We start from the raw sequence: 18,798 nt of genomic DNA, 5'->3' as shown, positions 1-18,798 counted from the left end.
CAACATCAGAATGTGGTCAAGATAACAAATGTTATTAAGGAGGAAGCACACACAAGCTAGGAGAGGCTGGTAGTGCCCAAGTCTACAGGAAGGGCATGGTTCCTCTCCTCCCTTCTGAGCTAGCTGAGTGTAAACTACTTTTGCACATTGAACTTAATTTGCAGCAACTGAGGTAAGCTGAGGACAAAGGGGAAATGTGTGAGCTTCCAGAATCCTTTAACCTCCAGAATCCAAAAAGAGTATTTTACCAAACTTTGGTAATAGTAGATATAAGGAGATAAGGCCATATAGGCAAGGTTTCTAGCTGTCACTGCTCTGTGTACATGAAACAAGCCTGAATGAAGGGTACAAATACAGACTGGCTAATAACATGGGGCATATTAATATGTATGTTAAACATATTTCCCACCTTTTCATTTTTGTTATGCACCTTTACATCATTTTTGATTTATGCCAACCCTAAGGCAAACCTTTCACGGGGTTCTCTTTGTTCAGAGGCTGAGAGAGTGTGACTTGCCCAAGGTCCCCCAGTGGGCTTCCATGGCCGAGCAGGGATTCAAACACTGGTTTCCAGAGTTGTAGTTGAACACTCAAACGATTACACCATTTCTGCATAGGTGTTAATGTTGCCCTTTTACTTCGATAGCTACTACTAAGTGATTTATGTTGTTTTGATGGTTTAGTTGCATTAAACTTATGTTTATATACTTTAGAACCATTTAGAATCAGTGTTTACAGCAGTAAACAATATTTGTTTTCTTCACTATATATACATACCTGTGCTGTCAGATCACTTCACTCGTTAATTTTGCCCTCCCACGTAAAGAAATGTGCTTTGAACAAGTGCATTAACTGTTGGAAATAGAAACCTTCTCAAGCCTCCTCTATTTAATGTTTTGTCTGTTTATAATGTGTCATTTATTTCCTGAAGCGTATGTCTTCTTAGTTTGCAGTTTTCTTAGCTCTATGTATGTGAGGCAGTGGGAGGGGCTGCAGACCATGTGACTGGTTCAGTGTCAGTTTAGAATGCAGTTTAAAAGGATGACAGTTGAGGAATGACCGTTGAGGCTTGAGTCAGTTTGAGTACAGAAGTCAATGTTGGAAGTTAGAAAACTGTTGAGGCCTGAGTCCTTTGGAAGTAGACAGTTATGAAAGAGAGCTGTACAGAGCAATATAGTTTTGAAGAGACTGATAAAGACTATAAGTTAAAGATACAAACTGAAACATTTTAAAGTTTAACCTGACAAGAAATGTGCCTCTTTATTTAACTACATGATGTTGTGAAACAAACCTGGTATTTTAAAAAGAAGTCTACTTGAATCTTTGTCTGCTGAGAGCATTGAACAGAAACAAGATATTTATGTACCCAGTGATCATCCATTAACCAATAAACTAAAGGAACATTTCCAAAATTCTGCTACCCAATAGGTTATGATCCTAACTGGTCATAATCCAAATCCCAGTATTAGCTACCACTAACAGATATGGGAGACGACAACATTAAAAAACAAAACAATGCTTTCGGGTTACTAGAAACAACATACTGAAACATTGGTCTTTTCATCTTATGGTGGATGAGCTCCCTCTATCAGCTCCAGCTCCTCATGCGGGGACATGAGAGAAGCCTCCCACAAGGATGATAAAAACATCAAATCATCTGGGCATCCCCTGGGCAACGTCCTTGCAGACGGCCAATTCTCTCACACCAGAAACGACTTGCAGTATCTCAAGTCGCTCCTGACACAACAAAAAAAAAATCTTATGGTAGACTAGCCATCCCATGCCATTCCTTGCTGTGGCCCAGTCTGTGCATATGTGTTTTGTGTGTGTATATATTTGTGTATATGTGTGTGTTTGTGTTTCTATGTGGTTTTGTGAATGTGTTGTAATGTATTTTTTGTTTTTTGTTTTTTGGCTTTTAAAGTCTCTTTTACTGTGTTTTTCAGTGTTCTTATGAATGATGGTCACTCATTGGCCTGATAGGTGTATTGTGTCCAAATTTGGTGTCAATTCATCCAGTGGTTTTTGAATTATGTTAATCCCAAAAATGAACATTACATTTTTATTTATATAAATTATGGTGAATACATATATAGTCTGCAAAAATAGTGCTCTTGATCTTTTAAACTAGATTTTTTATTGTCTATGATTCTGTCAGGAACACTTTGATTATGCTTTTCCTGCATGGCAGAGGGTTGGACGAGATGGCTCTTGTGGTCTCTTCCAACTGTTATTATTCTATGATTCTATGAGAGCAAATAATTGCATGCAAACTGCAAAAGGAAGTCACAGAAGGGAGCATCCAGGGATACTTACCTGAGGAAAAATTGCATTTCGGCCAGCCTCAGCAATCTTGAGGATGTTTTTTGCAAATTCAACCTCTGAGAACAAGAAATGGGTGAATGGATGGACTTTCCAAAGAAAATGGATGTTAAGTTTGTAAATACAAAGTAATAATTAGCTGCCTTGAACCCCTATATTGGGAGAATGGCGGGATAAAGAAATGAAAATCACTAAATAAAAGTAAATAAATAAAGACTCTGGTACCTTTTTTTGTTAGTGTTTAGCCACAAACACTTTTCATTTTGAAAAGATACTCTGACAAATTCATTCAAATGTTATATATTCTGGGGCATTAACCCAGGATGGCTTGAGAGGACAATTTCATGGACACATTAATTTGTAGGAGTAGCTTCCAAATGGGTAAACTAAGGAGTATATATGTGGGGAAGGAGAGAATTCCATGGATTCTGGATACTGATAGATAAATCTCACCATAAGCCAGGCGTTTGTCTACCCAGTTCAACAGCTCCTTGACATATTTGCACCACATTTTGGCATACCCAAGGGCTTCTTCTACACCTCCGTCGCACTTGATCAGCATCTCATCAGCCTCTTCCACTGAAAATGAAATGGCAGATTGGTTACAGAAAATTGATCATGAAGATGCTTTAGTATTGTCATCTGTTTGTTCCTAATCAAGACCATTCATAGCATTGCCAGAGAGAAAAATGGAGAGGACTCTTGTACCTTTAGTGGTTATGTTTGAAACAGATCACATGCAACACTTGCTGAAACTCTCTCTTTTAGATACAGAAATCTTCTCCAATTTCATCAACTCTAGACAACCAGACTTGAATCATGACATGCATGATAACCATGATATGAACCTCCACAAACCTCCACAAATACTGGACTTTAGCTCCTCGAAATCATCTGCAGAGGTCATATTACATGTCCCACAACCACCCTGTGAGGCCATATTGGTAGGTATGAATGAACAGGCTTGCTTGTGAATTCCACATCATGCTGTTCTGTTTGTCTTTAATACACGGATGTGTAAACTTGAATTTGATCTCATGGTGAATGAATCAGTGAGGCGCAACCTGTCCATAATGATGAAATTAAATCAGAAAATCTTAAAAAGATGTCCCTAAAGGTGACATTAATACCACAAGAGATCTTGAGCACATGTATGAGATGCCCAACGTAGTCACAACATGCTTCCCAACAGGGGTGTCCTGATCTTCCTCTCTATCCTTTAACTATGAAATAATTATTAGACTGGAAGGGGAGGGAAACTGAGTGCCAATGTTTTCCTTACTTTTGAACTAGGAGCAGTCGGTGTGTTGACATTTGCTAGGCAACTATGGGATGAATCTCCTCAGTTCTGGTTAAAGCAAGTTCTAGAGTAGCCCTGTTGCTAAGCAATATTGGTGGTGGGCGGGTGAAAATACAACACAGAATTATTCTTATATTAAAAACATAACATAAAAACTATTGATGTAAATCACTGCCTATTTAATCTTTGCAGCAAGAAACATTATTACTATAGCTTTCTCCCCTTTGTGGGAGAATACAAGATTTCCCTGCCGTTTTCCATTAATACTTAAACTTCATGAAGCTTTCCAGGGAAGTACGTGATGCAGAAATACGCATGGTTTCTCTCCACAGGAAACAGTACTATCTGTATATGAAATAGTGTTTCACTACACAGAAAACACTTCTCAGGCACAAAAGATGTCTATTTTTGCAAAAATGAATTGCTGCTGAAGAACTCCTGAAGTGTGAAGGGTCTCGTGCCTGCTCTTTTCTTCTCCTGAGTGTCAGAAAACTAGGCAAATAAGGCAATGAAAACAAATGGCTATTATTGCCATCTCTACAGCTCACCTGATCATTTCATTGGCAGCCTCTTTGCTCCTGCAATAGTACAAGCCTGCTGTTGTACTATATTTAAGTCCATCATCCTACTTGCCATATTGGACAACACAGAAGCAAGGCATAAAGGCTCCTGTTGTTGTTGCCACTTGGTAAATGGTAGTCATATTTCATAAAGCAGTGACTTCTATGTGGGGCAATAAATCCACTCAAGGGTTTATCCTAAAGTTTAAATATGTTATAAGGGGTGCTGAACCCTGTATTCAACACAAGTTCAGAACCTTTGATAACTCCTTAAACTTTGGACAGAAATCAGGAATGATTTCAGTGCCTCACTGACATGGAAGCCATCAGACCTCATAACCTCTGAGGATGGCTGCCACAGATGTGGGTGAAACATCAGGAGGGAATGCTTCTGGAACATGGCCATACAGCCTGGAAAACTCACAGCAACCCATCAGCCACTGTTTAAACATGAAGGATCCATATAGCTTGTTACATTAGCAGCTTTCCTCTCCATGATCTTCTGCATTTCTTTTTAAAGGCCATCTCAGCTAGGAGTCATTACCACGCCTTGCACTATTTAATTCCAGCAATTAATTCCTCCTTTTATGAAAAGGAAAAAATGACTTTTTTTATCCATTCTGAATCTTCAATTAATTTGCTTCCTTGATAAACTCGTTTACTGCATTTAACCAAACACTATTACAATGTAGTACACAGTGAAACAAAACTGAACTATCATATGTCAAAACAAAATAAAATACTATGGTGACTATTTAAAGTATTTACTAGAAGGTAGGAAATCACAGAACACTTAAAAATGGCTTGATTTTGTGATGCTACTATAAAACCTAAGGAGCCAAGTTGTGAATTATTTTAGTGGTTAATTTTTTAGCACATATATTTTATTTCTATTTATATGTATCATGTAGCTCATAAATTTTAAATATGTTTTATTTGCATATACCACAATTTAAAAATGGTTTTAAATTATGTTTTTATTTGTATATACCATGTTTTAAACATGTTTTGGATATGTTTTAAATAGAATGTTGATTTTTTTCTTGTTTGTTTATACATGCTTAGTATGCTGTTACAATTTAATAAGGTAAAGGTAAAGGTTTCCCCTTGACATTAAGTCGAGTTGATTCCGACTCTGGGGGGTGGTGCTCATCTCAATTTCTAAGAGATGAGCACCATCTCTTAGAATGGTGTTCATAGATGCCTCCAAGGTCATGTGGCCAGCATGAACTGCATGGAATGCCTTTATCTTCCTGCTGGAGCGGCATCTATTGATCTACTCACATTTGCATGTTTTGAAACTGCTAGGTTGGCAGAAGCTGGGGCTAACAATAGGAGCTCACCCCATCCCATGGATTCGAACCACCGACCTTCCGGTTAGCAAGTTCAACAACTCAGCGGTTTAACCCACTGTGCCACCATAGCCCCTACAATGTAATTAATGGTGTAACAAAAATAAACTATAAGGCATCAAAAATTAAAATGCAGTGCCTCCACATTTGAGGGGATTAGGAGTGTAGAGTCCCTGCTAAAGTGCAAAAACAGTGAATATAAATAAATATTACAAATACAATATGTATATTTTACCCAGGGGAACACTTCCCTGTGTATTTTAGGTCTTCCAGTGTGACTGTATGGTCAACTTCTGCCACAATATGGTAACAGAATCATGCTAGAGGACCTATACAGTTGTGTATATACGGCAGCCCAAATACAGCAGCCTGAGACTAATCAAGTCCAAATGTTTAACCCACAAATGTGGAGGGATGGCCGCATAAAAAACTGTTCCTGCAAACCATACAGTGATCATTTTTTTAAAAAATAAGGCTAAAGAACTAATGTAAACTCACTGATAAAATGATAACACAATTCCCAGGCACACACAGCAACATGCTACTATATAAAATCTGGTATTTTGAAGGAACAAGGGGAAGCATGTTTAAGCTCCTTTGCAATTACCTGACATGTTTGTTGGTTCTCCTTCCTCCACATTTTTTTCACAAATATGGAAAATTTCTTGCTGAAACACAAAAAGGTGTGAGAAAAATTAAAATGTAACTTCTTTTTTTTAATGGGGGAAATTAGCCCTCACAAATCTTCATTTACTTTACCTAACACAGCAATCTTACCTGCTTTGAACTGGATTATATGGCAATGCGGACTCAGATAACCCAGTTCAAAGCAGATATTGTGGGTTATTCTGCCTTGATATTCTGGGATATAGGGCTGAGTGGAAAGACCCTTATTCTGAGTTTGCCTCAAAGCCCTAGATCACGATCTCTTACAGAATGGTTGGAAGAAATGTGCATCCTCATAACAGAACTCTTTGGATTTTTTCAGGTGTTGCTAGTTGCAAATAGCATCCATTCTTTTTGGATGGCTGTTTTTGTAGTGATTTGTTGGATGTACACCAAAACCCTTCGAAAGATTGTGTGAAAATCAAGGGCGCAATTTGCTGAAGAGATCTAATGGTCTGAAGGGATTTCTTTCTCCTAATTCTAAAAAAAAGTCTTCTTTTTTTCTTCCTATTACAAAAATATTTATTACAGTGCATGCCTGAAATTGCACTTTTGCACTATAATACAAAGAAATATAGGTGGGCATATTGTTGGTTAGTCTCAGTTAGAGTAAATCCTTTCAAGCAATTGTTGGTTTGTGACTTAGTAAATACAGTAGAGTCTTTCTTATCCAACATAAACGGGCCGGAAGAATGTTGGCTAAGCGAAAATGTTGGATAATAAGGCGGAATTAAGGAAAAGCCTATTAAACATCAAATTAAGTCATGATTTTACAAATTAAGCACCAAAACAACATGTTTTACAACAAATTAACAGAAAAAGCAGTTCAATACACAATAACGTTATGTAGTAATTACTGTATTTATGAATTTAGTACCAAAACATCGCAATGTATGAAACAGCTGTGGATCCAGGCAGGAGGCAGACTGCGTTGGATAATACAGAATGTTGAATGAGCGAAGGCTGAGTAAGCAAGACTCTACTGTAGGTCTTTATACCACCATAAGCAACACTTTGGTCCCACTTTTGTCTCAGCCTTATTGCCCAACATCATGGTTCTCCCTGTTGGAGTTCAACTGTGCTCTATACAAGAAATGGAGCTTTATAATGATGGTGGAGAAAATAAGCAGATAGGAGTCCAGGAAGCTTAGGACATCCTGAGGCCCTTCCACACAGCCCTATATCCCAGGATATCAAGGCAGAAAATCCCACATTATCTGAATGTGGACTCAAATAACCCAGTTCAAAACAGATAATGTGGGATTTTCTGACTTGATATTCTGGGATACAGGGCTGTGTGGAAGGGCCCCCAGTGCACCCATCATTATGCCGTAATAACATTATTATGGATCATATTTTGAAGCAAACTAATCATGAACCATAAGGTAGGGAACATGGGTTGGTGACAATGGCATTAATGCAGAAGAAGAAAAAAACCCTGCAAATCACATTATTACAGCACAAGTGTGGCAAGAGTGTCATATACAGCATCAAAAATCAGCTTTCATTGCTATTACAGCTTAAGCAATTTCCACTTGGTATAATCTGGCAAAACAACATGATATGTTAAGGACTAAAGGTATATCTCAGTGATTCCACAGCTCTACTGCAGTTAGAACTAATAAGAGAATTTAGGCTATTATGATATACTATGAAAATGCCATTTCACTGATGCATTACAATTCTAATGAGCTTATCACACAAAGCAGGCAAATTGCAATTACAGCAGGACAATAGTGTCTTTGGTTGGCATTTATCATGTGACATTACTCCTCTTCCAACATTGTTCTGGTGGAAGATACCCTAGAAAGCCATCAATGATCTCATTTTGTAAAAGAATTGCCTTCCAACAGTCTCCCATCAAGAGAACAATAAAAGAGAATGATACCATGTCATACGTCAGGCTGTTATCCTGCTGTAATTGCGATCCATCTGCCTTGTGTGATAAGGTCTTAAGAAAAGAAATTAAGGTGGAGAAGATATATATATAGTTCTGATATGTCTAGAAATTAAAACAACACTCATTCAAAGACGCGAATAAAATATTCTATTTGATGTCAACAAGTACAAAAGATAGTACAGAAGAACAGAAATGTTTATTATGTTTATGACATAACATATGATGGTTATGTTTTATGATGTTTTTATTGTATTTTATTGTTTCATGTTTTTAATTGTGTTGACTGGGCTTGGTCCCCATGTAAGCCACCCCGAGTCCCTTCAGGGAGATGGTGGTGGGATACAAAAATGCAGTTGTTGTTGTTGTTGTTGTTGTTGTTATTATTATTATTATTATTATTATTATTATTTGAAAAACAACAAGATGAGTCCACAGCAGACAAGATCACTCTGCTGGCTGTTGTATTGGATCACATGTCGGACACTTCCCAAGTGTCTAGGACTATGTGATATATCGGCGAATAATGCGTGCAGATCCCAGTAAGGTGGCCTTTTGCAGCTGACAGATGTAATTTTGTCAGTGCCGATTGTGTTTAAGTGCAGGCTAAGGACTTTAAGCACTGCACCCAGTGTGCCGATCACCACTGGGACCACCTTGACTGGCTTGTGCCAGAGTCTTTGCAGTTCGATCTTTAAATCCTCATATTGTGTCAGCTTTTCTAGTTGTTTCTCTTCAATCCTGCTATCACCTGGGATTGCAACATCGACAATTGTGTTTTTAACACGATTGTGAGGTCAGGAGTATTGTGCTCTAAAACTCTGTCTTTCTATAATAGCAGTTCATGACAGTTCGGTTCTGTGGCACTGAAAATTTCTGCCACTTCTGTCATTGCTTTGCTTCCAGTTGCCCTACAGGCCCATGCCCTGGTTGCTCAGCAGTGGGTCCTGGTTCCTGTAGCTCATTTGTCAATGGGTGCCCAGGAGAAGCACTCACCACGGTCCTTATTATCCAGGGTGACAACCCAGCCAGTATAGACTTCTTTAGTGTTTGTTTCACCATATTTAAATGGGTTGGGTGCATTTAGTTCTACTTCTCAGTTGAGACCACTCTGGCTTGGTTGAACCTGCTGGTAGTTTACACTACCGCCAGCACAGCTCTCAACATCATAGAAGCAGTTAAGCCCTTAAGCAGTTAAGTTAAGGTTATTAATATTATTATTATTATTATTATTATTATTATATGTCATTTAAAAATAATAAAAATAACACATACCACAATGACATAGAGGAATGTTATTGGAGAAGGTTCTGCTATGTCACCTGCAGAGACCCACTAAAGCAGTAGTCCTCAACCTGTGGGTTACCTGATGTTTTGGCCTTCAACTCCCAGAAATCCTGAGCTGGTAAACTGTGTGGGATTTCTGGGAGTTTTAGGCCAAAACACCTGGGGATCTACAGGTTGAGAACCACTGCATTTGAGTGTTCAAAAGATCTCAGGGTCCTTCCAGACAGGTCAAAATTCCATGTGGAACCAGCATTTAAATAGCATAACAGAGAGTCCAAACCCCAGAATTTTGCAGGGGGTGGTTACATTCTCTCTCATGCCATCATTTGCACAGGGGCAGAAATACTGGAAGCTGCGAAGCACTCTGTTGCACCTGGAAATAAAGTAACTGAGCTTTTGAGGAGGAAATCTCCCTTCCCCTCTCGAAAGCTCCATTGCAACATTTCTAGGTGCAATGGAGCACTTTGCAGCCTCCAGATATGGCAACTCTCTAATTTTATACTATTTAAAGATAAGGAAGGCAAGGGAGAAGAAAATGGCACTGCCATCCTGGTTCTTTGGGCTCCTAAAGGAAAAGGTTTCCCCTTTGGATGCTATGCCCCTTTGTCTTCTGTACAGGTTGCACATCTAGCCAGGGTTATGAGTTATTGTTCTCTGTCGTAATGCTATTCCTTGTGGCCAAACCAACACCTTCACTCCCATTCTCTGCCCCAGAGCGTCTATCTTGCCATTAGTCTTTCATCAAATCTTGTTGGAGAGTTGATCATGTAAAGAATGAAATGGTGTTACTTTTGCTCAAAGGGAAGATGCAAGGTCTGGGTAAACACATACTTGCCTCGGTTTTTCACACACACACACACACAATTCACCTTACATGTTCATCATACCTGGAGATTTTCCTCCTGTGGGTTTGACATTTGTGTACCATTGTCATTAACATCATCAATGAACATATCAACAGCCCTGCAAATTAGAAAGAACCAATGGTAGAAATCACATAAAAGACAGATTGCTATGAGGACTGAACAGCACATGGCAATACACCGTTATGCAGAATGAAGAAGCCGCCTCTAATACTGGGTACTGGATACCACTATACATTGGCATTTTTACTTAATCTATATCTAAATGCATTGATATATCTGGGGGAAAATACAACTGGAAAAAAATCACTGCAGTTTCTAAAATTTTCTGCTGCCCTGGAGAATATAACTCGGAGCAATGGGTTCAAATTACAGAAAAGGAGCTTTCACATTAATACTAGGAAGAACATCCTCATGATTAGAGTTGTTCAACAGTGAAACCCATTGCCTCGGAGTGAAATGGAGGTTCCTTCTTTGGAGACTTTTAAACAGAAGCTGGGTGGCCATCTGTTGTGGTGCATTGATTCTATTTTTCCTGCACTGAAGGAAGTTGGACTGATTGACCCATGTGGTCTCTTCCAACTCTATAATTCTATCGGATTCTCTGATTGAATGGGAAATGAGTATTGCCAATTACATATTTATGTTAAAAACTATTAGGTATTGTCAGAAAACAACTTGAATGGATGTTTCAACATGAGGCTTTGGTCCAAATCCAGTACTCTAGCTACTATATCATGCTGGATTTCATGATTTATACATTCCCATCTACATTAATGTTTCTCCAGTGTCTACAACTGCATGTGGCGGTGAGTACTGAATTATCATAAGTATTATGAAGCCTTCCTTGGATACATACGCATTTCCAATTGAAATTTCCAGGGCATCTAGACTCCGGAAAATTTCACTGTAGCGTTTCTTGTTTTCAGTCACTTTTGCTTGGCTGTTGAGATCTGCAAAGGAAAAATGTGATTAATGATACTTTTTAGTGAGGATTTGTTCAATTGATTAAAAATAACTATGCACTCTAGCCCTTTTGTTGTTGTTTGGTGCCTTCAAATTGACTATGACTAACGGTGATCCTATCCTGAAGTTTTATTGGCAAGATTTATTCTGAGAGGTTTGCCTTCTTCTGAGCCTGAGAGTGTGCGCCTTGCTAAAGATCACCAGCGGGTTTCCATGGCTGAGTGGGGATTTGAACCCTGGTCTTCCAGAGTCATAATCCAACACACACCACTCACACACCCATATGCTAGCTCTACCCTGCCCTTACTGTCTGGCACAATTACACAAGAGTCTTGGCTTCTGTTGAAATCCGCTTGAGTCATTAATACACTAACGTAACTCAGAATCTCGCTGTGGCCCATGGCATATCATAGTGTCACAGGAGTGGTGAACCAACCCTAGTTTTTAATCCAGACAATGAAGAGAGTAGCCAAAGTGCTGATCCTAGATTGCATTGTTGTTATTGTATTATTATTATTATTATTATTATTATTATTATTTTACTGACACAAAAACACAGTATGACACAGAAAATGAGATCTATATGCTGAATTTCATATCACATATCCAAGTAAGGCTGCCTTTTGCAGTTGACAGATAGTGATTTTGTCAATGTTTGTTGTTTTCAAATGCCAGCTGAGATCTTTTTACCTGATGGGTGCCACCTTGTTGTAATGGGGGGCTTAACTGCTCCAAGGATGCTGAGAGCTGTGCTGGCGGTAATGTAACTACCAGCAGGTCCAACCAAGTCAGAGAGGTCTCAGCTGAGGAGTGGAACTAAGAGTATCTAACTCATTAGCACTATGGAGAAACAAACCAAAATGAAGTCTATACTGGCTCTGTTGACACCCAGGATAAAAAGGACCATGATGGATGCTGCTGATTCTGGACATCCATCAACAAGTGGGCTACAGAATCAAAATACAAATGAAAAGTCACAGAACCAGCAGAAGTATTATCATTATTAATAATAATACACCATTTTTCTCACCATAAGGAGACTCAAAGCTGGGTTACAGTTAAACATTAAAAAACCAAGATTATAGCAACCCGACTGATTGATAACTGGCAAATAGAGGGAGAAAACATGGAGGCAGTGACAGACTTTGTATTTCTAGGTGCAAAGATTACTGCAGATGCAGACTACAGCCAGGAAATCAGAAGACATTCACTTCTTGGGAGGAGAGCAATGACCAATCTCAATAAAATAGTGAAGAGTAGAGACATCACACTGGCAACAAAGATCCACATAGTAAAAGCAGTGGTATTCGTAGTAACATATGGCTGTGAGAACTGGACAATAAGGAAGGCCGAGCAAAGGAAGATAGATGATTTTGAACTGTGATGCTGGAGGAAAATTCTGAGAGTGCCTTGGAATGCAAGAAGATCCAACCAGTGCATACTTCAGGAAATAAAGCCCAACTGCTCACTGGAGGGAAGGATATTACAGGCCAAGATGAAGTACTTTGGCCACATCATGAGAAGACAGGAAAGCTTGGAGAGGACAATGATGCAGGGGAAAATGGAAGGGAAAAGGAAGAGGGGCCAACCAAGGGCAAGATGGATGGATGGCATCCTTGAAGGGACTGGCTTGACCTTGAAGGAGCTGGGGGTGGTGAAGACCAACAGGGAGCTCTGGCGTGGACTGGTCCATGAGGTCACAAAGAGTCGGAAGCGACTGAATAAAGAGACTCAAAGCAGCTCAAAGTCTGAATGAAAATCTGCTCTACTCATTTGAAAACCACTGACTGGGGCTTATTGAATACTTAAAACCAAAAGTAAAGCCAAACATACAATGTGTAGAGTTGAACTGGAATTTTCCTCAAGACGAATATCACCTATACTATCCAGGGGGTGGAGACCACCATGGGCAGGTTTACTGAAAAACGGGACTACCAACAGTGCCAAACTGTTCATACAGAGTGATATGCTGCTATCTCCCTCTTCCTCTTCTTAGTTTTACAGTTTGCCAGATGTTACTTCTACACTGATTTTATATCCCAAGATCCAATCCCAGGTAATCTACTTTAAACTGGATTACATGAGTCTCCACTGCTATATAATCTAAGATAAGCAGATAATCTGGGATCAGATACTGGGATATAAGGACAGTGTAGAAGGGGCCTGACTGTACCTTTGGCCCACCAAAGATTTGGATGCTATCCAAAATCCAGGAATCCGTGAAATAGTCTCTGAATATTGTGACATGTTCCAGGTAGTGTCACTTTTCGTAATTGTGCTACGAGATCCTATCTGTGGTTATTTCATTCAGATGTTCCCATTGTCTGTTTGGAATTGACACAACTGAAACCGTAGATACTTATTGATTCGGACGTATCAAAACATTTGCCAAATACATTAAACACATACACATAGAGCATACAACCCACATTACAACCAAAGTTAAAATAAGCTGTTGGCAAGGGGTCAAAATCCTGATACAGATCAAATGTCTGCATCACCCCTACAATTTACACCAATCGACTCCAAATATGCAGTTCTCATCTGAATTTCTTTAAATAGAAAAAGGGAAGTTTTGTATATTATTTTAGCATTCTGGCTGGCCAATAAAAATCTAGTTTTAATATAAGGATCCCAGTGTGTTTTCTGTATAATGTACGGCTCGAGGTATTGGTTCCTCTCTTTCTTATACAAATTACAACTAAGCAGTTATTTTATGATATCTTCTACCTCTGATGCTCCACAGATACAAAATTGACACCATAGGTCTTTACATGAAAGCATCAAATCTCAGTAACAACCATCATTGTCATCATCATTTCCACACCTTGCCTTCTCTCTAAAGTAGGATTCAAGGCAACTAACAATTCAAAATATAAGATAGTCAAGCCATACAAAAAGATCAACGTTAAAATGGAACTAAATTACATTTTTTTAAACCCACAAAGGAGAAAAATGAAAATGTAACTGAACAAATACCAACATATATGTGCTTTTAAGAAAAATGAGCAAGTCATAGAATCACAGAATCATAGAATCAAAGAGTTGGAAGAGACCTCATGGGCCATCCAGTCCAACCCCCTGCCAAGAAGCAGGACTATTGCATTCAAATCACCCCTGACAGATGGCCATCCAGCCTCTGTTTAAAAGCTTCCAAAGAAGGAGCCTCCACCACACTCCGCGGCAGAGAGTTCCACTGCTGAATGGCTCTCACAGTCAGGAAGTTCTTCCTCATGTTCAGATGGAATCTCCTCTCTTGTAGTTTGAAGCCAAGTAATGCACTTGGACCATTAAAACATGGCAGGACTGACACTGGCCCAATGTGCAGCTGAATTCAGACATGTACATAAAATGGTTTAAAAACTCAGGGTGAGATAAAGGAGCAGAATTATTTGCAAAGAAGAACTCATAGAGAGACAAGGTGATTGACAGACCTTCGTACAAGGGTGGGGGGGGTGTACATCTAGGACAAGAACGTTGAGGGGAGCAATAGCTTAAGATTATGTGACTACTCTCCAAAGGTGCAACGGCAAAGCCAGGTCTTGAGATTCTTTTTTAAAGGTTACTAGGGTAGGGGCTTTCCTAATCTTTTCAGGCAATGAGTCGGGGGGCCACAGAGGAGAAGGCTTTCTCCCTTGTACCCACAAGGCGAGCCTGAGAAACTGGCAGGGGCGAAAGGAGAGCCTCCCCTGAAGAACGAAGAACTCGGGCTGGTTCATGGAGAGAGATAAGGTCACGAAGGTAGGTGGGTCCCAAACTGTTTAGGGATTTATAGGTCAGAACCCATACCTTGAATTGGGACCAGAAGATGAATGGCAGTCAATGAAGCTCCTTAAACAGGGAGGCTGACCGCTCCCTGTAAGTCGCCCCAGTTATTAATCTGGCTGCCAAGTGTTGGACGAGTTGTAATTTCCACGAGATGTGGATATCCATCTCTGTTTAAAGATCTCCAATAAAGGATGGTCCACCACCTTATGACATGCATCAACCCAACCCATGGACAAATACTTCTTACCATCAGGAAACCAGAATTTCCCTTGTTACAGTAACCATAAAACCCACATGTGTGGTTTCACTTGTCTGTGCTTTAGAGTAAACAGTCTCTCGGGAATTTGCTAGGTCCTCCAGGCAATTCTATGGAATGCTTTCCCCAAAAGATACTACTGAGTTGAGTTGGAGGACCTAAGCAAATTCCTAGAGATGTGCTCTGGTGCAATTCTATGGTATGCTGGGACCAGAAGTTGGGTAATTTAATGATGTTCAATCACATTCACAGCATAAAGAAACTGCAGTTGGGACGTTATCCCATAGATATGGAGCTCCTACTATATTTGAATCAATTAGTTCGGTCCTACCCTCTGAAACAGCAGAAAACAAGCTATCTGTGTTCCTTCAGATAGGTTAAGATTGCTTTGTGCCATTTCCCTTCATTCTTTTTAATATCAAGTTGAAACTGCTTTTAAAAAATCATTTTTATTGGCATATTTAATAAAGGCATGCAAGGTAGGTGACTCCTGCCTTTTTGGAGTATATACATGCATTCTGTGTTGGGTAAGTACTCAACACACAACGTATTAGTGAATTCCAAGCTTCATTGCAGCATCACCTGGGAACTGAGTTACTTCTCCTCAACTCAAAATACAAAAAAAGAGTTATAGGTGATTCTGTGGGAACCATAAGGGTTTTATACCAGGATTTCCAGTACTTACAACTGTACAGTTCCCAATATTCCTTGAGCAGCCACACCCGTGCAACAGGCACTGCGGCCACTAAAGGGTAATGTTGCTATGTTTCAAAAAGTATATAAGAGTATATCTGAATAGTAAGCTACTGTGGCTCAGGCTAATACAGGTTTGACAGCCCCCCCCCCCCAGAAATGTGAATAAATGTATAGCTTTAAGTGAAGGGAGCCTAGCCTACAGAAGTTCGGCATGTTGCCAGTGGCAGAAGCCTCAGCAAAATAGCACTCATCAAAAGCCGCAAGACTAGCTAAACCACCTAGTTATTTTGTGTGTTAAATTTGAACTTGCAGAAGAAATGGGGAGGTAATTTATGGTTTTCCAATGAAATAGGCCAGGAAAAAATAATGGTTTTGAAGCAGGCGCGTGCAACTGCGGCAGATCCAGAAGCCAATTTTCTGCCCTTGGGACCTTCCGGGTGTTACATGAATTGTTTAAAATGCCAAGAAATATGAAGGCAAAAAACTAAAAGTGTGCAGAAATCCATTTTTGGCCTTGAAAACATGACATTTTTATGTTAAACAGTGAAGGAAACCCTGCAGCTTTTAAAAAAGGTTTAAAGAAAGGTTTTCAGGAGAAGCAAGTCAAACTTCGTTCTGAGAAGTTTAGAAAAGTCCCACCCTGGGTTAAAAGGCATGACATACCCTCCACTATCCTAATTTGGTAGGATCAGTCCTGATGGCTCGTCTGTTGTCCCACTTTTTAATCTTTTGTCTAGTCACTTTTAAAATGTCTCAGTTTCTCCCTTCTCCTCCCAATTTTTCCCTTAGCTGCATTGCTGTAAAGTGAATTAACACTCATTTGGTTCAAGAAAGGAGGCACAAAAGGAGAGGAGGAGACACGAAGGAGAGGAGGGGGCACAATCTTGCCTGTACAACATATGGTCTGTGAGCCACATATGGTCTGCACAAGCCATTGGTACAGCCTGCCAAGTACCACTGCACCAACCACCCACCCTCCACCTGCCCATCTTTCCCTCTCGCTGCTTTTCCTCACTGCCACTTGCACCAGCCACCTGCCTGCCCCTTCCTCTCGCACCCCCTTCACACCCTAGTGCTTTGAGCAATGGACAATGACTTTGGAAACCAAAATTTGAATCCCTGCTCCAGTGTAGAAATTCAGCGGGTGTCACATTCTTTCAGAATCAAATAAGCAAAAGAAAAGCCCTTCTGAATAAACTGCCTTCTTCACAGGTGCGGTTGGTGAGGACGAGAGACAGGGCCTTCTCAGTGGTGGCCTGCGGCTATGGAATTCCCTCTCTGGTAAAATTAGCTCAGCCCCCTCCCTCCTGATCTTCAGGAAAAGGCTAAAGATGTGGGTGTGGGATCAAGTGTTCAGTTAGTAACCCACTAGAGCAGTGGTTCTCAACCTGTGGGTCCCCAGATGTTTTGGCCTTCAACTCCCAGAAATCCTAACAGCTGGTTAACTGGCAGGGATTTCTGGGAGTTATAGGGTAAAACACCTGGGGACCCATAGGTTGAGAACCAATGCACTAGAGAATATGGAATAGTGTAATGACAATTTGGAATGACCATGGACTATGATTTTGGATAACATGATTGTAAATAAGTGGTTTTAAGATTTACTCTCTTTTTAATTATTGTTTTAAGGTATATGTTTATTTTACTATGTATGTTTGCATGGCATTGAATCGCTGCCTATATATTGTATGTAAGCTGTCTTGAGTCCCCTATGGGGTTGAGAAAGGCAAGGTATAAATATGGTAAATACACAAATAAATAAATAAATCGTGCCAAGAAAACCCTGTGATATATTTGCCTTAAGGTTAGCATAACTGAAATGACTTGAAGGAACAACAACAACATAGAATGGGTGTAGTTGTAAAGCATTTGCAGCTCTGTTGAACTTTTACCATTTTTTAAAAAGCTCACAGTATAATACCTCAAACAGTGAGTAAACTTTATATTGTGTTGCAGCTCATGGGATTATAAGGATGGGTGGGTTGCAGGCAGTAAGGCATGAGTCCTGTCTCTTATCCTATCCTTCCCTCTGCTGTTCTTTCTTTCTTTCTTTCTTTCTTTCTTTCTTTCCTTCCTGCATTTATATACTGCTTTTCTCACCTCTGAGGGGACTCAAAGCAGTTTCCAACATAATAGTGGCAAACTGTAATGCCATACATACATGTGAAAACCAAAACATGAAATCTAGACAATAACATATACTATAAATTAAGAACCTTAACCATATTACATATATCAGAATAAAACAACATATACATTAAAATCACATCATTAAAACATATAAATTATTTAAAATCACACAGTCCAAGAGCATAAGTCAAGAGCCATTCCAATTGTCATCTGCAATTGTTCATTATTGCACTGAGATATCAATTGTTACGCTATCACTGTGCAAACTCTTGGTCCTACAACCAGGATTTAACTTTCTTCCTGAAGGACAGGAGGGAGGGGGCTGAGCTAATTTCCCTGGGGAGGGAGTTCCATAGCCGAGGGGCCACCACAGAGAAGGCCTTGTCTCTTGTCCCCACCAACCTGCATGTAGTCGGGGGGGGGGGCTTGGGGAGGCTTCAGCCTCCCCCCCCCCGAAATTCTCATGGTGGTCTGCGAGAAGGCCTTACTGGTACATTATTTAAACTGTTATGTTTATTCATGTCATGATCTGATCACCATACTCAATATATCCCAAATGCATGGGAGTATTGGGGTAACGATACAAAAGGTTTGCTAGGGTAGACCGTCTTTCACTCAAACTCAGCCCCCCCCCCCCCCGAATCAAAATCCTGGCTACGGGCCTGCCCCGGACGATCTTAATCTCTGAAATGCTTCATAGAGGGAGATACCTTCAGACAGGTAAGTTGGGCCAGA

General features: G+C 39.9%; 1 protein-coding gene across 4 annotated transcripts in view; it reads right to left on the bottom strand.

Moving 5' to 3' along the window:
* GMIP (GEM interacting protein) overlaps positions 1 to 18,798 on the bottom strand; it is a 94,796-nt gene that overhangs the window by 42,428 nt on the left and 33,570 nt on the right. For all 4 annotated transcript variants that reach the window (XM_060763867.2, XM_060763864.2, XM_060763865.2 and 1 more), the window contains 5 exons: positions 11,107 to 11,200; positions 10,272 to 10,347; positions 6,142 to 6,202; positions 2,776 to 2,901; positions 2,317 to 2,381 (listed from right to left, as the gene is read on the bottom strand). In XM_060763867.2, coding sequence (XP_060619850.2) covers positions 2,317 to 2,381; positions 2,776 to 2,901; positions 6,142 to 6,202; positions 10,272 to 10,347; positions 11,107 to 11,200 — 422 coding nt within the window. The remainder of the gene's footprint in view (positions 1 to 2,316; positions 2,382 to 2,775; positions 2,902 to 6,141; positions 6,203 to 10,271; positions 10,348 to 11,106; positions 11,201 to 18,798) is intronic.

Source organism: Anolis sagrei, chromosome 2 (assembly GCF_037176765.1).
Source record: "Anolis sagrei isolate rAnoSag1 chromosome 2, rAnoSag1.mat, whole genome shotgun sequence".
Lineage (NCBI taxonomy): Eukaryota > Metazoa > Chordata > Lepidosauria > Squamata > Dactyloidae > Anolis > Anolis sagrei.
Note: the sequence above shows the minus strand (reverse complement) of the source record. Positions and strands in the feature narration are given on the sequence as shown.